This window comes from Schistocerca gregaria, chromosome 1 (genome assembly GCF_023897955.1).
Source record: "Schistocerca gregaria isolate iqSchGreg1 chromosome 1, iqSchGreg1.2, whole genome shotgun sequence".
Lineage (NCBI taxonomy): Eukaryota > Metazoa > Arthropoda > Insecta > Orthoptera > Acrididae > Schistocerca > Schistocerca gregaria.
Genome location: NC_064920.1, coordinates 109,580,592 through 109,600,717, shown reverse-complemented (window position 1 = coordinate 109,600,717; position 20,126 = coordinate 109,580,592). Strand labels below are relative to the sequence as shown.

Sequence of the window (20,126 nt, the reverse complement as noted above, 5' to 3'; positions counted from 1 at the left end):
CCCCACTTATACCTCCCGAGGAAAACACGAATGTAAAATTAGAGATATTCGAGCGCGCACGGAGGCTTTCCGGCAGTCGTTCTTCCCGCGAACCATACGCAAGTGGAACAGGAAAGGGAGTTAATGACAGTGGCTCGTAAAGTGCCCTCCGCCACACACCGTTGGGTGGCTTGCAGAGTATAAATATAGATGTAGATGTAGAAGCGCGTTCTCAATCGGCACCTCATTTGCTATTCATAATTTCGAGTACCATTCAAAGCCACGTCAAATGTTTCTCTAATCTATTTCACTTCTTACGTTTAGATAAATCACTCCATAAAACATTTGACAGTTTTTCTTTTTAAGTTCTTTTCTTTTAATTAATTTTCAGACCCACGGATGGTCATTTGATCCGAAACCAGTAATCATTTGTAACAAAATGTGCACCGTGTGATCTACAATATTACTGAACTGCTAAACGGTCACCATGTCACCCAATACCAGTTCCTGTCTACCGGTCTAACAACTTCCAAGGGCAATAAAAATTTCAGTTTCACTTTTGCGTATAACTATTTGCCGAATTTAAATATGTAAAATACTATCAAAATCTACTCGTTAAGACTTATAATCTTATAGAAGTGGTTTAACACGATAAGTGCAATATCAAAGTTGGAAACTGTGTATATGAATTTAGTGAGACAGCGTAGCGAGCTGCACGTGAGTTACCAAGGCTACCGTCTTGCTGTATTTGGGAAATGGAGCATTTAGTTCAAAAATGGTTCCAATGGCTCTGAGCACTATGGGACTTAACTTCTAAGATCATCAGTCCCCTAGAACTTCTAACTAACCTAAGGACATCACACACAACCATGCCGGAGGCAGGATTCGAACCTGCGACTGTAGCGGTTCCAGGCTGTAGCGCCTAGAACCGCTCGGCCACTCCGGCCGGCGCTCATTTAGTGATTTCCGACAAACTTTACACATAATTTCGAACCATTCCGAAACCTTTTTCACTGCCCATCCCCTCCCCCCACACAGAACCTCAGAGAAAAAGATTTTATAGCTTACGGCATTCCGCTGTTCTTGCAGTAAAACTTCAGCTTCAGACATAACGTTTTAATTTATTACTTTTTTCACTAATGGAGAGTGTTGTACCTTAGAACAATTTTCAGTGTTTCGCCTGAAGCCAGCTCTGAAATAGAAGTTTAACATATTTTCTTATTCCAGTATTCCCCTTTTAAAATATGGCATTTACTTTTTATGTGCTACAATCTTTTTCCGAAATTACAAAAGTCACTCTGGGAAAGTAAGGCTTTTCCAAATGCAAAAAAAAAAAAAATGTTCCAGGGTACATGTATCTGGGAGCTAATACTCTACTGAAATTTTAAAGTGTCGCAATCAAGAAGATCTTGCCAGTACTGTATTTTGTAGTCTGTCTGTTTCACCGTTATTCTACTACATACCAATAGTTAGTAGTAAGTGGAATCAAAATAAGTAGAAGTATCATCAAAGACCAGTCACAAGTTTACATTTAGAAATAGACGATATTACAAAGTAACTCAGATTTCCATTTTGAAGACAGGTAAAATTGTTAAGACGTTAAAGAAACTTAATTTATTTCTAAAAATCACATGTTCCATAGTAGGAGACTTTCTTCTGTTTAAAGGCATATGTTGGTGCACGACCAACAAACTATGGTTTCATCGCCCACGTGACGAATTTTAAAAATACGTAGAACTGTAGTCATGAAACTGTAACTGAGGAATTGATAATATCCTGCAAATACTTATAATGTATTGTACAGCACTTAAATATATACAACTGAAAATATTTACAAATGCTGCACAGCAACAAAGGCGGCAGGAAATGCTGGAAATTGAAACTTTCTGGCAGATTAAAACTGTGTGCCGGACCGAGACTCGAACTCGGGACCTTTGCCTGGCAGAAGTAAAGCTGTGAGGACGGGGCGTCAGTCGTGCTTGGGTAGCTCAGTTGGTAGAGCACTTGCCCGTGATAGGCAAAGGTCCCGAGTTCGAGTCTCGGTCCAACACACAGTTTTAATCTGCCAGGAAGTTTCATATCAGGCACACTCAGCTGCAGAGTGAAAATCTCATTCTATTCTGGAAATTGCTTGTGGGAGTCACTGTATGCATTCGTCCCTGAAATTCTGCAATTGCTCACTAGGTTTTAACAGCAACCTATAAAAATCACGTGTTCCTATGTACACTATCCTTAAGACACAACACTCTCCCCTGCTAACTGTTTTCATAACATATTTTGCACAAATCGTTGTACGACATATATAGTTCATAAATATTTGCGTGCGTAAAAAATGGCTCTTCTTTCTTACTCAGATATACTCTTCCAGTGTTTGATGATAATGAGAAAGCTTAGGGACTTCCAACAAACTATGACAGAATTTATGTGCCGAGAGTGCGAAAAAAAGTTCTTCTAACTTACGAATCATTGGAGCTAGTTTGCAATCGTTTCATTTGCATTTGCCTTGATTTAGTTCTCATTTTTCATTAGTCTGTGGGTGAATATTCCAAAACTAACCAAACCAGCATAATTGAGGTTTTGCGTTTTCAGCCATAAAGCTGTTACATGCATAATGTCAATTATTTAACGAATCAACTCGTTTGTAATCACGTGTTTGAAGCTGTTTTATGCAGCGCTTTCTCAGGTGTTTCAGCAGATATCTGCTATTCCGTTTTTACACTGTGTAGCTGTAGTCAGCCCAAATGTGCTCATCACGTCTTTCATGAGATGCCCAGTGTGTCACCGGAAGCCGTTGGTTTCTTTCCCGTTACAAACAAAATTATTTTTAAAGTGGAATTACACGCGCCTATTCGATAGAGAGGTCTCAGATTAGCGTAGTGCGGTATGTTTTATTAGGGACAGTAAAAGACGAAGAATGACGAGTGCTCCAGCAGCGAACAGCGCTACCGTGGCCCGAACTCACTGCTACAGCCAAACACGCAGCTCTATTGACGAAGAGAACACGGCAAGTGCCGTAACTCGAGTTCCCAGAAACTTCATTCAGTGGAAGAGGGGCCAAACTAGCGAACTATTATCTGCTTATCCGTAGATACTAGATAGTTTCAGCGAAAACGACGGACAAAGTTTTCGAGGTATTTTATGTGTCTTTTACGAGCAAACTGTTCGACTAAAGCGGTGCCACAGTTTTGCGCCCAGCGTTCGAAATCCGATAATTGTTTTTATTTTTGTTCTTCATTTATCTATCCATGTCTGTAGAAGATTACGACATGAATGTTTTCCCATGTATATTGAAGTAGCGTTGCCCTTATTCGTCTACTGATTTTATGTTTTTTTTGTGAATGAAGTTTAAAAAATGAAAACGTTAAAAATAAAAATATTATTTGAAACTGTCTTCGGTGAAATTATTGTAACGTATCTTCATTCGTAACCAAATGCACGCGCCTGTTTTCAGAAAAGTGATCTGTTCTTTTTTGATTGTCGCGAAATTATTGCCAACGCGTGAAATCTTCAGCAATGTTAACGACATTTACTCCCGGAGCGAGATTCTTATGAAGAAATGTGACTGTGGCAAACCTGCCTTGACGTGATGCTCGAGTTGTTCGGAATTTCGATGTTTACAATATTTCTACAATCGGTGTCATCTAAGGGAATGCACCAAATCTTCCTGAAGTATAAACATGAGAATAAAATATAAGAATTAAGAATGAAATAAAGCAATATGAGAATTTAAAAATATTAATACGTATGAAGATACCACAAGCAAATGTATTACATAATAAATATATGACAGCTATTATGAAACGCAGTTGTAATTTTTTCGTTAGTAACCATCTAGGGACATGGATAGGCCTATAAAAAATAAAGTAGAATAAAGTAAATAAAACCACTAATGAGCGTAGAACACGCAACGCAAAGTGACAGCTAGCGATGCTAACCCGTGTGCCACCAATTCGGCTGAGTGAAGCACTTCCTAAAAGGCATCTAAATTACATCGAAAACTTCTCTCAGAAACGGTCGAATTTGTATGCGTAAACAGAGGGATGTGTCCGCTTATTTTATCTCTTCCACTGAACGAAGTTACTGGAAAATCGGGTTATGGCACTTGCCGTGTTCTCTTCGTCAGTCCCTCCTGGACTGCTGTTTATTCTTCGCGTTTTACTGTCCCTGTTAATACACATCGATAAAACGATTATCTCTGTAGAGTAATCTGGCACGTAAAATTCCTCTTTAAGAATCATTTTGTTTCCGTCGGCACTAGACTTCGCATGAATGACTTGATAACACTCTTTATTTGGGTCGACTGCAGATACATAACGCAATATAGAAATTGTAAATATCTGCTGAAACGTCAGAGAAGATGCGCCTGGCGACTCTTGTGAGAGACACCCTGTATATGGCAGATTGATTCTTTAAAGAATCGGGGTAGGAGCGTTACTGGCATTGCCAGCCGGAATGGCCGTGCGGTTCTAGGCGCTACAGTCTGGGGCCGAGCGTCCGCTATGGTCTGAGGTTCGAATCCTGCCTCGGGCATGGATGTGTGTGATGTCCTTAGGTTAGTTAGGTTCAATTAGTTCTAAGTTTTAGGCGACTGATGACCTCAGAAGTTAAGCCGCATAGCGCTCAGAGCCATTTGAACAATTATTTTTTTTCATCACACCAAAGACAAGGATTACATTTTACACGCTCCTTAGCCTTTCGATTCAGCTGCCACAATGCTCCTCTCTTTGGTCCCCGTGTCCCATTATTCTCTGGGCGACTGCGCATGCACACTTACATGCATTATTCCCTTTATAAATGTTAGCCACTATCTGCCCAGTCACGGAAACTAGTAGCAGCTGCCCCGGTACGCGTCCTGACCACGCCCGCACCCGTCTGCTCCCCGCAGGACGTGGTGGTGTGGAACGCGCACCTGGAGTGCAGCGGGCTGCTGCAGCAGCAGGCCAACCTGTCCTCGTCGGCGGCGGCGTCGTGCGTCGCCTTCGACGAGGCGTCGTCGCGCTGGGGGCTCAACCTGACGGACGCCGGCTTCCAGCCGTGCGACGTCGACCCCTACCTGCCCGACGCCGCCGGCCACCTGGTGCGCCGCTGCGACCCGGACATCGTGCGCGCGTGCGCCGTCAACTGGACCAACGCCGAGGTACAGCTGAAACGGCGCATCGTCCCAGCTGCTGCGCAACTAAAATTTAATTTTCAGTATTTTGCATGATTATTGACCGGATTTAGTTGTCATAATATACTCGTTAAGAAGTGTAACCTTATGTTTATTTTTATATACACTCCTGGAAATGGAAAAAAGAACACATTGACACCGGTGTGTCAGACCCACCATACTTGCTCCGGACATTGCGAGAGGGCTGTACCAGCAATGATCACACGCACGGCACAGCGGACACACCAGGAACCGCGGTGTTGGCCGTCGAATGGCGCTAGCTGCGCAGCATTTGTGCACCGACGCCGTCAGTGTCAGCCAGTTTGCCGTGGCATACGGAGCTCCATCGCAGTCTTTAACACTGGTAGCATGCCACGACAGCGTGGACGTGAACTGTATGTGCAGTTGACGGACTTTGAGCGAGGGCGTATAGTGGGCATGCGGGAGGCCGGGTGGACGTACCACCAAATTGCTCAACACGTGGGGCGTGAGGTCTCCACAGTACATCGATGTTGTCGCCAGTGGTCGGCGGAAGGTGCACGTGCCCGTCGACCTGGGACCGGACCGCAGCGACGCACGGATGCACGCCAAGACCGTAGGATCCTACGCAGTGCCGTAGGGGACCGCACCGCCACTTCCCAGCAAATTAGGGACACTGTTGCTCCTGGGGTATCGGCGAGGACCATTCGCAACCGTCTCCATGAAGCTGCGCTATGGTCCCGCACACCGTTAGGCCGTCTTCCGCTCACGCCCCAACATCGTGCAGCCCGCCTCCAGTGGTGTCGCGACAGGCGTGAATGGAGGAACGACTGGAGACGTGTCGTCTTCAGCGATGAGAGTCGCTTCTGCCTTGGTGCCAATGATGGTCGTATGCGTGTTTGGCGCCGTGCAGGTGAGCGCCACAATCAGGACTGCATACGACCGAGGCACACAGGGCCAACACCCGGCATCATGGTGTGGAGAGCGATCTCCTACACTGGCCGTACATCTCTGGTGATCGTCGAGGGGACACTGAATAGTGCACGGTACATCCAAACCGTCATCGAACCCATCGTTCTACCATTCCTAGACCGGCAAGGGAACTTGCTGTTCCAACAGGACAATGCACGTCCGCATGTATCCCGTGCCACCCAACGTGCTCTAGAAGGTGTAAGTCAACTACCCTGGCCAGCAAGATCTCCGGATCTGTCCCCCATTGAGCATGTTTGGGACTGGATGAAGCGTCGTCTCACGCGGTCTTAACGTCCAGCACGAACGCTGGTCCAACTGAGGCGCCAGGTGGAAATGGCATGGCAAGCCGTTCCACAGGACTACATCCAGCATCTCTACGATCGTCTCCATGGGAGAATAGCAGCCTGCATTGCTGCGAAAGGTGGATATACACTGTACTAGTGCCGACATTGTGCATGCTCTGTTGCCTGTGTCTATGTGCCTGTGGTTCTGTCAGTGTGATCATGTGATGTATCTGACCCCAGGAATGTGTCAATAAAGTTTCCCCTTCCTGGGACAATAAATTTACGATGTTCTTATTTCAATTTCCAGGAGTGTATTTATCTTGTGCCGTCTACAGAGGTAATCAGTTATCCAAGGGTCACTCCAAAAGAAATGCACACTATTTTTGTAAAAATACAGTTTTCATTCTGCATGTGCGAAAGCCTTACGGTGCGTAGATAGATCCTCTCTTTCAAATTCTAAAGATGGCAGGGGTAAAATACAGGGAGCGAAAGACTATTTACAATTTGTACAGAAACCAGATGGCAGTTATAACAGTCGAGGGGCATGAAAGGGAAGTAATGGTTGGGAAGCGAGTAAGACAGGGTTGTAGCCTCTGCCCGATGTTATTCAATCTGTATAGTGCGCAAACAGTAAAGGAAAAAAAAGCAAAATTCGGTGTAGGTATTAAAATCCAAACTAAAAACTTTGAGGTTCGCCGATGACATTGTAATTCTGTCAGAGACAGAAAGGACTTGGAACAGCAGTTGAATGGAATGGACAGTATCTTGAAAGGAGGGTATAAGATGAACATCAACAAAAAAAACGAGGATAATGGAATGTAACCAAATTAAATTGGGTGATGCTGAGGGAATTAGATTAGGAAATGAGACACTTAAAGTAGTAAAGGAGTTTTGCTATTTGGGGAGCAAAATAACTGATGATGGTCGAAGTAGAGAGGTCATAAAATGTAGACTGGCAATGGCAAGTTAAGCGTTTCTGAAGAAGAAAAATTTGTTAACATCGAGTGTAGATTTAAGTGTCAGGAAGTCGTTTCTGAAAGTATTTGTATGGAGTGTAGCCATGTATGGAAGTGAAACATGGGCAATAAATAGTTTAGACAAGAAGAGAATAGAAGCTTTCGAAATGTGGTGCTACAGAAGAATGCTGAAGAGTAGATGAGTAGATCACATAACTAATGAGGAGGTATTGAATATAATTGGGGAGAAGAGGAGCTTGTGGCACAAGACCAAGAGATGAATACACTAAGCAGATTCAGAATAATATAGGATACAGTAAGTACTGGGAGATGAAGAAGCTTGCACAGGATAGGGTAGCACGGAGAGCTGCATCAAACTAGTGTCAGGACTGAAGATCACAACAACAGATACATCCTTCCGCTTGTTTTCAAACGTAGTTCAACCTGTTCCCGTGACTGGCACCGTCACAGTATGTCTTCAAGATGGCTGCTACACTTGACGTTCGTCAGAAAAAAATGTACTGTCATAGAATTACTGTGCTGTGAACACGAGACAGTGGGAAACACCCACAAGAGGCTGAAAAAGGTGTATGGGAGATGCTGCTGTCGATCGCAGTACAGTTAGTCGGTGGGCAAGCAGGTTACGTGAGGAAAGCGGGCACGGCAATATTGAGGATTGTCCTCGCAGCAACAGGCCCCGTAGGCCTACTGCACACACTCCAGACAATGTGCAGACAGTTAACGAATTGTTGACTGCTGACAGACGCATCACAGTGAACGAATTGTCACACTGCGCTGGGATAGGTGAAGGAAGTGTTTGCAGAAAATGAAAGTGTTGGCGTTAGAAAAGGTTTGTGTCAGGTAGGTTCCCAGGATGTTGACAGTGGCTCACAAAGAAACAAGAAAAACGGTATGCAGCGAACTTTTGGAACAGTACGAGAATGGTGGAGATGAATTTCTTGATAGACTTGTGGCAGGTGATAAAAGATGGCTCCATCATTTTTCAGCAGAGACGAAGAGGCAATCAATGGAACGGTATCATGCAAATTCACCCAAGAAAAACATTCAAAACCACACCTTCTGCTGGAAAAGTTATGGCTAAGGCGCTTTTCAATTCCGAAGGACTCTTGCTTGTGGACATCATGCCAATTGGGACCATCATAAATTCCGATGCATATGTGACGACACATAAAATTCAGGCTCGACCACATCGCCAAAAGTAGAATGTTTTGTTGTTGCACGACAATGCACGGCCACATGTCAGTGAAGAAACTACGGAAGCGATCACAAAACTCGGATGGACAACACTGAAACACCCGCCTTACAGTCCTGACCTGGCTCCATGTGACTATCATCTCTTTGGGAAACTGAAAGACTTTATTCGTGGAAAAAGGTTTGAAGATGATGACTCCCTTGTGCTCACTGCCAAACATTGGCTCCAACAGGTTGGTCCAGAATTTGACTCTGCGGGTATACAGGCGCTGGTTCCAATATGGCGTAAAGCAGTTGAGAGGGATGGAAATTATGTGTAGAAATGAAAATATTGTCCCTAAAGGATGTATCTACACACTGTAAAACTTTCAAACATGTAGAATAAAAGATTAATTTAAAAAAAATAGTGTACATTTCTTTTGGAGTGACCCTCGTACATTGAAATAAAATACATTTATGTACTCATTACAGTACTGACAAAATTTAAAAGATCCTGAATGGTCAATGGTGACTACATTATTTAAACATTAATTAAAATCTAGTTTTTATTTACCACTTCATTCTAGCGTTTCGTACCTCACCCAGCAAAAACGAAAGCCTTATAGCATCGCTTTGTTTGCCCGTCTGTTTGTCTCTCTGTCTGTCTGTCCCACTGTCGAAAACCCTGTTCTTCAGGAACGGCTAGACGTATCGAGCTAAAATTTATACTCCATGTTAATGTGTACGGTCCCTTGGCAGTGTACAAAATTTAACCTTCTAAATCACTGTAATCAAAAGATGCGGCCATTTAAGTCCCATATTTTGATACTCGCAAATTCGCTAATCAAAGGGTACTTCCGTTTGGCTTAGAATCATGATATTTGGCAAGAAGCAAGCTTTCACAGTAAAGCTAAAGAAAGACATCCGCGAATTGTTAATTTGTAGTTATATCATGTGAAACAATATTTTTGTCATTTTTTACCCATCTCTCTTTCTGTGTGTGTGTTAAGACCCCATTTCTTCTCAGGAACGGCTTGACGCATGAACCTGAAATTTATGTAACGTACTAAGGTCTACGGTCCCTTTGCGGTGTAAAACATTTAAGCTTTTACGTCAATGCAGTCAAGGAACACGACCATTCATGTAATATATTTTGATAGCTTGCCGGTATCGATGTCGATAACAGACAAAAATCGTCGAAATTCTCTATTCCTGGGATGGATAAACTATCTCTGTACTTAATCAAAATTTTACGGAACTCTTGGTGCGTGAGTCATATTCCCACTTATCCGGATTTTTTCAAAGTGTTTCTGTTACAGTGCGGAGACGAGTGACTTTAGCTATTCAATTGATTTAGTTCTTGCTGGCAGCATATCATTTCAAGACCCTCTGAATTTCCTGTAGTAACACTACATTACTATGTGCTGCACTGTCTTTTCTGCAGCGCCATAGTCGTGTTGAAGATTTTCAGTCATCTTCCACTTAGAGAGCACACCTTTCGTTCTGATATGCCTTGATTTGATTCTGTCCAGGCGGCTCCATGATTTCAGAATCAGATGCAATCCTGAACGTGGTCTGGTTGGATCTGTGTAGGCCATGTACTTATGATTCTGAAAGGGTACCAACTTTGATTTCCTGTTCTTCCAAGTCAGTGTGGATGGAATGTGGTCCCAAATACGTGTCCCAGACTCAAACCTATATTGGTGTAAAGAGCTCAACGTATTATTTATTGGCAGATATCTGCAGACGGAGATATGGCTGGGATATTGTTCCATTCTTGAATCACGTGTAGTTGTCGCCGAAAGTGAGAAGTGAGGAGGGGCAATACTCGAGAGTGCAGGTACCAATGGAAGAGGCGAGGGTTTGAGTGTTCTGGATATTAGCCTCAGTATATTTAAGACTGGAAGTCTTACATCAAAGGTTAAACACAATAACTGAAGTGCTAAAGTTATAAACTGTGTCTGTGTCTTGAGGAAGTGTAACTCATGGTGAGCAAATTGTCCAGACTATACTCACTCAGTATCTGAGTGTGAGAGGACTTAGCTACTTCTGGCAGTCTTCACATAAAATTCCGCTATTTTTTTTATACGGCCCATAGTCCGGGAGGTATGACGTCATAAACATTGACGTGAGCGGTAAATCAGTTTTTCTTAAAACAGAGCCCCATTTGTCAAAGAATCGGGGGTGCAGAGTTACTGGTACGAGTACTACTCTACGACACGAACAGGGAGAGGCCTACGTGAGTCATTACATTACAAATTGTATTACGCAGATCCCACGAACAGAAGTATCTGGAATGAGGACGCTACTAGCTACGTGTCTCAGATTCAATTGCCCGTTAGTGTATTCACTTGTCTATCTTTTTCTAAAGGTTATTTATAGTGGAAGTTAACGGAACGGCAGAGGACAACACCGTCAGATGGAGGTGTGTTGGCCATAATTGCAACGTCATGTCAAAAATGTTCAAATATGTATGAATTCCTATGGGACCAAACTGCTGAGGTCATCGGTGCCTCATATCATGTAGCTAAGCACAGACATGAACGGAGAAAGTGAGATTATGAGATACCGTAAGTCTTTCAAAGAGTCAGGATATGCAGAACTACAGAGGTAATGGGGTTGTATCACGGAGTTTGCTAAGGACACTAGCACTTTAAAACATACGACATTATTTTGATATGTTTCCTGGAGATGACAGTGATTGGCAAAAGGCTTAAAATATTTAATTTTTTATTTTCCAACACCATGACGATAGCTTCCCCCCCCCCCCCCCCCCCCCCTTCGAATTGGGTCTGAGCATCTGAGACAGCCGTAACCCGTCATCAAAAAGCTAAATAAAGTAAGTTTTACCTATCGTCCCATGGTAAGTCCATTACACAGCTAGAGATTTTTCGAAAGAGAGATCATGTTCCGTGTTTCCTGCATGCTCGGTTGTGAGGCGGTACGGATAACAGGTGCATCTCAGTGTGAAGTGGCAACTCGAAATGTCCTCCAAAGTTGAAGTACGTGAGACAGTACGATTCCTGGGTACAGAAAGTCTAAATTGTAAAGAAATCCTTTTGGTATATGGGCCAAATGCAATGTTGGGTCTATCCGTAGTGAAACAGTGCCAAGAAAATTTGACCAAGGGTGCACAGACGTCAGTGGTGCTGACCCATCATACGGTTCAGAACTTGCGCCATACTGTTTCGATCTTTTCGGAGAGTTGAAAAGACATCTGGAGGGAAGGAAATATTTCCAATGATGACGACTTTCACACAGCGGTTCTCGAATGACTACGTGACCGAGGAGCATTTTCCTGTTGTCAACGAATTTGAACGTTTGGTAGAACGTTTCGACTATCATCTTGGACTTTGAGAAAAATACTGTAGTGGAACTCTGTCAATTTGAAGTTTAGTGCAGCAGTGAATAAAAGTTACGTTCCCATAATAATGTCAACTTACTTTCTAAAGTCCCCTCGTAATTGTGATTGTGACGGAAAAGTAAAAAAAGTGCGTAATGTTTGTGTTATGCAAATTTATTGTATGATGTGTTGTTGAGCAAATGGTGTGCTTAATCAGTTTTACTGGAATAAAAACAATTAAACAAATTAATCTGGAAAACCAACACGCAATGTCCACGGTAAAATCAGTCTCTCTATGATTTACCCAGTCTCGCGAACATCGGATTCTGTGACCCTGTAAACTGACAAAAGTCTATCTGCAAATAAACATTGAAATAAGTTTTCCTTAGCTCTAGAGTCGCAACGAATCTAATCTTGGTATTCTATTCTCTCCACAGTAGGCATAGAAAATATTCAATCTTATCACAGCGAAGTACAATTCCGGCCGTAAAACAGCTTCATACAAATTTTATTAGTAGATTGGCTGATAAATCGATAACCTTACAAATGTTCAGTTATAATACTCCATATTGGCTTAGCGCTGTGCAAAGCTGCCCGCATTGAAACTGTTACAACCATTAATACTTCTCTGATTCTGACACATTAATATTTTTCTAATTCTGATCGAAAAATGATTTCTTTCAGAAAAATATTCATTGGATTTGAGAAGATGACGTGCGGATAATGGGCTATGCTAAGACCGAATGCTTCAATTCGAAAATTGTATTCAAAGTAAAATTTCACCTTCACAAAATCTGATATGAAACATTTCACATTAACTTCAAAATCAGTGAATTTCTCAACTGTTCTACAATTCTCTCTTATTGTTGTAATTAACATGAGAAAAAATCTGACATTGTTTGACTAAATAGATTTCAAAATTTAACTTCTCTTATCAGTATTACAAAAGAAACAAAATATTACAAATCGGATATACTTAATCAACCTATACATTAAATCACGTGGAAAATATTTAGTTCCTACACTCAAGGATCAGTATTGTAAAATTCAGTCGAATCCACATATCGCATTGATGCATACTTAAAAATAAGTACACAAAAATCCACATATCGCATTGACGCATACTTAAAAATAAGTGCACAAAATTTCATTACCTTACAAATTTGTTCCACCTGCTTTCCCCTTGAGTTATAGTATAAATTCATTACTCTTGTATAATTTCTATGGACAATGGTCAATTATTATTAGTATCAGTCCAACTCTTGATAATCTTATAGCCTTACAAATTAATAATACACACTTTACTCTTTTATAGTATTAACTACGACCTAACATTTACTGGCTCTGTGTGAGCACAATCCGTATAATTCATCACTTCATTTTACAAAAACTTTATTATGCTGCGTCCATAGTCCAACAAAATTCTCACAGCCGGTCACTAGCTTTAAGACTTACTTCCTAACTATAACAGAGTGCAACGGTAACTACCATTGCGCTCCGCGCGCTCCTACTTAGAATCGATTCTACCACTCAGACCACATCTTTCGTCCTGTGGCGTCAAAGATACTATCTCTTGTACATATGGCAACCGTTTCAGGTCATTTTTCATGAATTATATTACAAAATCGGACCCCACGTACAAGTGGACCCCTCGCATACAGCAAAGTTTATTAATGTGCAAAAACACAATTCATAACGATTGTACTTGCATGATAAGTTTATACAGATGTAAATAAATCTAGAAGTATTTAAAAGGCAGCATATAGCATCTACTTACTTTATTATTTATGTTCTGTTTTCTACCCAAGAACAAAATAACGTAAAATATTTTTTCTCCTACAAGTAAGCAGAAAATTTTATTGTTAATTTTTTTAAATGAAAATAAATGCATCAGTCTACTTTCTCATTGATACACAGTATAGACTTTTCCTTTATGCAGTTAAGGTAAAATCTAAATAATTTTCGCTGTTACATAACTATGTGGCTCCTTTTCTGGAAGACATAACAAAAATATCCAGGTTCTCATGCAAGCTTCTCAGAAGATAAGAAAGACAACAAATACAAAATACACTACTGCATTGTAAGCGCAGTAGGAACAGATTAGCTTGCAATGTTAGCAGATGACGCTAGCGTCCCCGGAAGAAAGCCAACGTGAGAACTTTCTTATTAAGAATCCTGCACGGTGTCGTTCCATTCCGTTGACGACCAACGTGAATGCCGCCATTTGAAAGGCATTGTGTAATGTTTTCACTTTCTGTTCCGTGCCGGCAGTGACAATCGACCTTTACATGTACTCCATAATTAATTAGGTAAAGTGAAATCTGGAGTGGAAAGAATGTGACTGTATACAATACACTTTCCACCAGCTGCAATGGCAGTGCGTCATATTTTGGCAGTGTTGTTTCTACACTGTGCGCAAGACATTGAGTGGTACAACTGGGTTTCAGCTCTGTCTCTAGAAGTGCAAAATTCTTTTTTGTGCCGAAAGCAATCACGTCTTCGAAACCTTAAGACGGCGGATGGTGAATCTTCTAGTTGATTTCAGTCACTGACGGTGAATCCTAGGATATCTGTGGTGTAGGCGTAGCGTAAATGACTAGTAATCAAAAACGTCCTAGTTTGCATGTTCGATCCCAGGCACTGCTAAGATGCTAAGTAAAAGTAAACTTCCTACATCAAGAATGAGACGCCGGAGCAGTATTTAGAGCATCCTTCGGGTGAGAAAACACCTCTATAAGACGGAAGAATCAGAGATGGTCAGCGACATGAGGATGAAGAAGTAAATGGAAACCATTGCATTAAAGACACATAATGTGGCTTGTAACTGAAATAATGTCTTTACAGTTTCACCACCCAAGGGGAAGGTAGCGACGAGAAAACTATTGAATAAGCAACGAAGGGTTAATACACTGCAGTGTGGGATGTCGGAAGTCTGAATGTGGTGCCGAAGCTAGAAGATCTGAAAAGGGAAATGTAGACGCTCGGTCTAGATATATTGTGAAACAGTGAAGTGAACTGAAAGAAGATGTGGGTTTGTGATCTGAGGAATACAGGGAAATATCAACATTAGCAGAAAGAGGTATAGCGGGAGTAGGATACGTCATGTGTAGGGAGATAGGGTAGCGAGTGATTTATTGTGAACACTTAAGTGATAAAACTGTTCTCATAAGAATCGACAGTACAACAAAACAATAGTACAGATATACTTGTCGACGTCAAAATCAGACGGCGAAGAGGTAGAGGAAGTATATGAGGATACTGAACGTATGAACGAAAGGAAGATGAAATCTAATAATGATGAGTGATTGGAACTCTGTAACAGGGAAAAAATAGAAGACGAATTACGGGAGAGTATGGGATACGTAGTGGAAATGACAGAGGAGAAAGACAAATTGATTTCCGGAATAAATTTCAGATAAACACGGCGAAAATACTGATCAAAAATCACAAGAGCAGGTGGCATGCTTGGAGTAGACCTGGAGACATGAGAAGATTTCAGCTGGATTACATCATGGTCGGGTATAGATTCTGTTGTAAGGCGCACCCAAAGCTGATAGAGACTCAGACATCGTGTTCCCGCAGAGAACTCGTAGTCCAGCGGTTCCCACGTGCGCCCGATACTTCGAAAGAAAGTCCCAGGAAGTTACCGCCGGCTTCCCTTCGGCGAGTCATTATGGAGGTGGCCCAGCAAGTTACCGCAAGCTTCCCTTCGGCAAGATTTCTCCAATGCATTGGATGAGTCACTGTGTACGTGGCTCTCACAATCTCTACTGCACCCTTCATTTATACGAGAAAACGCCCATTCTGGATCGTTTCATGTGTGAGCTCCGTGTAGACTGCCAAGGCACTTCATTGTGGCCCTGTAGCATGAACACCTCAAACGAACGTAGCATTCTTTATTCATTTTATACGTTACGAACAATACTCGCATTAACGAGATTCACCTCACTACGTTTTCCAAAACACTGTGGAGGACGTTTTAAAGCTATATCGCGCATTTTATACTAGCGACAGTGGTGCTACCGTCGTCATGTATCTAACTGAGAGTTGGGTAATCCAAGTCTGAATGATCGGCGTGCGTGCCGCCAAGGGGTAACAGAGCCTCGGACACTATGTCTAAGTGGTACACGATCCAACACCTCAGACCACAGTCTTTGCTTTACCCAGATCCCCCGGTCCGGAGCCGCTTGTTCAAAATATTCAGTGGCAAACCACTATTACTGGGGTCCACTTGAGGATCCACCTGTTTACACGGTGCACACCTGGAGCGAAGTATTGCATCCTATGATACTACAACACAAGTCAGCTTCGTCGCGTGCCGAGACACTACTACAAGCGCTAGGTTAAATAACAAAGAAAAAGACTGCGATTAATTATATTTGGATACATATTCCAAAGTAGTATTGATCCCCTGATGTTATACTTTTATATTTTTTTGCGATGTATTTACTACTTCACATGCAGATTTCCCCCCCCCCCCCCCCCCAAAGAAAAATCAGAGTAAAGAGACAATCAGAGCCAGATTCCTTCCATACTGTAGAATACCACACCGGAATCAGCGATACGCCCTTCATGAAAGTAATTAGCAATTCTTTTCTGAATAGCGATAATCGTTAGATTCCGCTTTTTCTTGTTCAGTGGGGCGCCCTGATGCAGAAAACAACTTCCTTAGCGTCGGCGGCCGCAAATGCAGAATGGGAAACTTTCTGTGTCCCAACGGGTAAGACTTTGCCGCTGCCTTTTTCAGCAGTTGGTAGGGGACTTATTTTTTGAAGTACCAGTCACTTCGAAGCCATAAAACTCTGCGACGCGGTTGCCTCAGCCCCATTCTCCTTGATCGGGCATTAGCGGTTGCATGTTCGGAAGACGCTATGGTTTTCACATTCGACTCCAAGCACTTGCCGCCTAGTCTCGTAATAGTACTACGTTCATCAAATGCTTCAAATGGCTCTGAGCACTATGAGACTCAATATCTGAGGTCACCAGTCCCCTAGAACTTAGAACTACTTAAACCTAACTAACCTAAGGATATCACACACATCCATGCCCGAGGCAGGATTCGAACCTGCGACCGTAGCAGTCGCGTAGTGCCGGACTGAAGCGCCTAGAACCGCTCGGCCACCGCGGCCGGCTGTTGTTCATCACCCTGCACAGAGAAATGCAATGACACCCGCAATGAAGCGCCGCCATTTTAAAGCAGTGCGAGTAACTGTTTTGGGTAAAAGCTCTGTAGGAGCAGGCTGGGTGCTGCAAGACACCTTCGACATTGCCATGTGGTAAGAAGACATCGCAACCTCACAACAAGACAGGGAAACCTCCATCGTTTCTAGCCACAATCGAACTCTCATGAGTGCAATGATCCATCTGGTTTATAAGGAAAGATTTTCACAACAGTATCTACTGCGAAGAAGCTAATTTTGCTTCTGGAGTAGTGACACTTTGCCCGTCATTTTGTAGCCACTACTTGTTTTGCAACGTACTAACAATGCCAGTGTCAGTGTTTCAGTTAACGGTTCTCTGCACTGAATGCGTCACTGCATCTACACCTTTCTGAGGGGTGTTCTCGGCAGTGTGAAAGTTCGTTGTTTTAATGTATGAATATTTTAACGATAACCGTTTTCTTCCTCACTTTGTTAATTAATGAATATAGAACCCCTGCGGGTGCCTCTCTGTCAAGACCAGTTACAACTGCGCCTGCCCCTACCGGAATGGTTCATTATTCACATGTTTGCCTTTCTCTGTGGCACGGGTTGTAAAGGGTCAGCAGCAAACAGGGAAGAAGTTAGAGCAGTTCACTCGGCACACGAACCTCGGTCTCGCGAAGTGATCTGTTAGGCTCAGGCCAGGGCCGCTAGTGACGGGAACAACCGATTGAAAACTATGCGTTCAGTACATTACTGAAAAGCTGTCGACTCATTCGGTGATGTTTTACGTATCGGTTGAATTATTCGACCACTTCTTACGAGTAAACCAATCTGTGGGAGAACAGAACGAAAAGAATCGAAACAGTCCTTTCTAGCTTTGCACACAGATTTAACTGGCTGAGGTGTACATTCATTCTTCTGGGTGAAACCAATCTGTGGTACTTTCATTTGTTGAACTAAGGTGGTGGTGTACAACTGGGGAATGCGTACTCCTGGAGGATGCTCTACCCCTAGGGTTACGTGAAACATCTCAGATGGAACGCCAGAATTAAAATAAGTATAATATATGTACGTCTAGTCATGTACGTTTAGCCATGTACTGAATAGACTAATTCTTCTTTACGTCATTTTAAACTGATGAATATTTTTCTGTGGATTAATTGGTCCCAGATACAGTTAATTATTATTTTTTTTTATTTTTGTCATCAGTCTACTGACTGGTTTCATGCGGCCCGCCACGAATTCCTTTCCTGTGCTAACCTCTTCATCTCATAGTAGCACTTGCAACCAACGTCCTCAATTATTCCAATCTCTGTCTTCCTCAACAGTTTTTTCCCTCTACAGCTCCCTCTAGTACCATGGAAGTCATTCCCTCATGTCTTAGCAGATGTCCTATCATCCTGTCCCTTCTCCTTATCAGTGTTTTCCACATATTCCTTTCCTCTCCGATTCTGCGTAAAACCTCCTCATTCCTCACCTTATCAGTCCATCTACTTTTCAACATTCGTCTATAGCACCACATCTCAAATGCTTCGATTCTCTTCTGTTGCGGTTTTCCCACAGTCCATGTTTCACTACCATACAATGCTGTACTCCAGACGTACATCATCAGAAATTTCTTCCTCAAATTAAGGCCGGTATTTGATATTAATAGACTTCTCTTGGCCAGAAATGCCTTTTTTGCCATAGCGAGTCTGCTTTTGATGTCCTCCTTGCTCCGTCCGTCATTGGTCATTTTACTGCCTAGGTAGCAGAATTCCTTAACTTCACTGACTTCGTGACCATCAATCCTGATGTTAAGCTTCTCGCTGTTCTCATTTCTACTACTTCTCATTACCTTCGCCTTTCTCCGATTTACTCTTAAACCATACTGTGTACTCATTAGACTGTTCATTCCGTTCAGCAGATCATTTAATTCTTCTTCACTTTCACTCAGGATAGCAATGTCATCACCGAATCGTATCATTGATATCCTTTCACCTTGTATTTTAATTCCACTCCTGAACCTTTCTTTTATTTCAATCATTGCTTCCTCGGTGTACAGATTGAAGAGTAGGGGCGAAAGGCTTGTCTTACTCCCTTCTTAATACGAGCACTTCGTTCTTTATCGTCCACTCTTATTATTCCCTCTTGGTTGTTGTACATATTGTATATGACCCGTCTCTCCCTATAGCTTACCCCTACTTTTTTTCAGAATCTTGAAGAGCTTGCACCATTTTATATTGTCGAACGCTTTTTCCAGGTCGACAAATCCTATGAACGTGTCTTGATTTTTCTTTAGCCTTGCTTCGATTATTAGCCGTAACGTCAGAATTGCCTCTCTCGTGCCTTTACTTTTCCTAAAGCCAAACTGATCGTCACCTAGCGCATTCTCAATTTTCTTTTCCATTTTTCTGTATATTATTCTTGTAAGCAGCTTCGATGCATGAGCTGTCAAGCTGATTGTGCGATAATTCTCGCACTTGTCAGTTCTTGCCGTCTTCGGAATTGTGTGGATGATGCTTTTCCGAAAGACGGATGGTATGTCGCCAGACTCATATATTCTACACACCAACGTGAATAGTCGTTTTGTTGCCACTTCCCCTAATGATTTTAGAAATTCTGATGGAATGTTATCTATCCCTTCTGCCTTATTTGACCGTAAGTCCTCCAAAGCTCTTTTAAATTCCGATTCTAATACTGGATCCCCTATCTCTTCTAAATCGACTCCTGTTTCTTCTTCTATCACATCAGACAAATCTTCATCCTCATAGAGGCTTTCAATGTATTCTTTCCACCTATCTGCTCTCTCCTCTGCATTTAACAGTGGAATTCCCGTTGCACTCTTAATGTTACCACCGTTGCTTTTAATGTTACCAAAGGTTGTTTTGACTTTCATGTATGCTGAGTCTGTCCTTCCGACAATCATATCTTTTTCGATGTCTTCACATTTTTCCTGCAGCCATTTCGTCTTAGCTTTCCTGCACTTCCTATTTATTTCATTCCTCAGCGACTTGTATTTCTGTATTCCTGATTTTCCCGGAACATGTTTGTACTTCCTCCTTTCATCAATCAACTGAAGTATTTCTTCTGTTACCCATGGTTTCTTCGCAGCTACCTTCTTTGTACCTATGTTTTCCTTCCCAACTT

The 20,126-nt window shown here is 42.3% G+C and overlaps 1 protein-coding gene across 1 annotated transcript in view; it reads left to right on the top strand.

Moving 5' to 3' along the window:
- LOC126334620 (uncharacterized) overlaps positions 1 to 20,126 on the top strand; it is a 387,999-nt gene that overhangs the window by 344,366 nt on the left and 23,507 nt on the right. Inside the window, exon 5 of the mRNA XM_049997053.1 lies at positions 4,865 to 5,116. Within this exon, the coding sequence (XP_049853010.1) occupies positions 4,865 to 5,116 (252 nt within the window). The remainder of the gene's footprint in view (positions 1 to 4,864; positions 5,117 to 20,126) is intronic.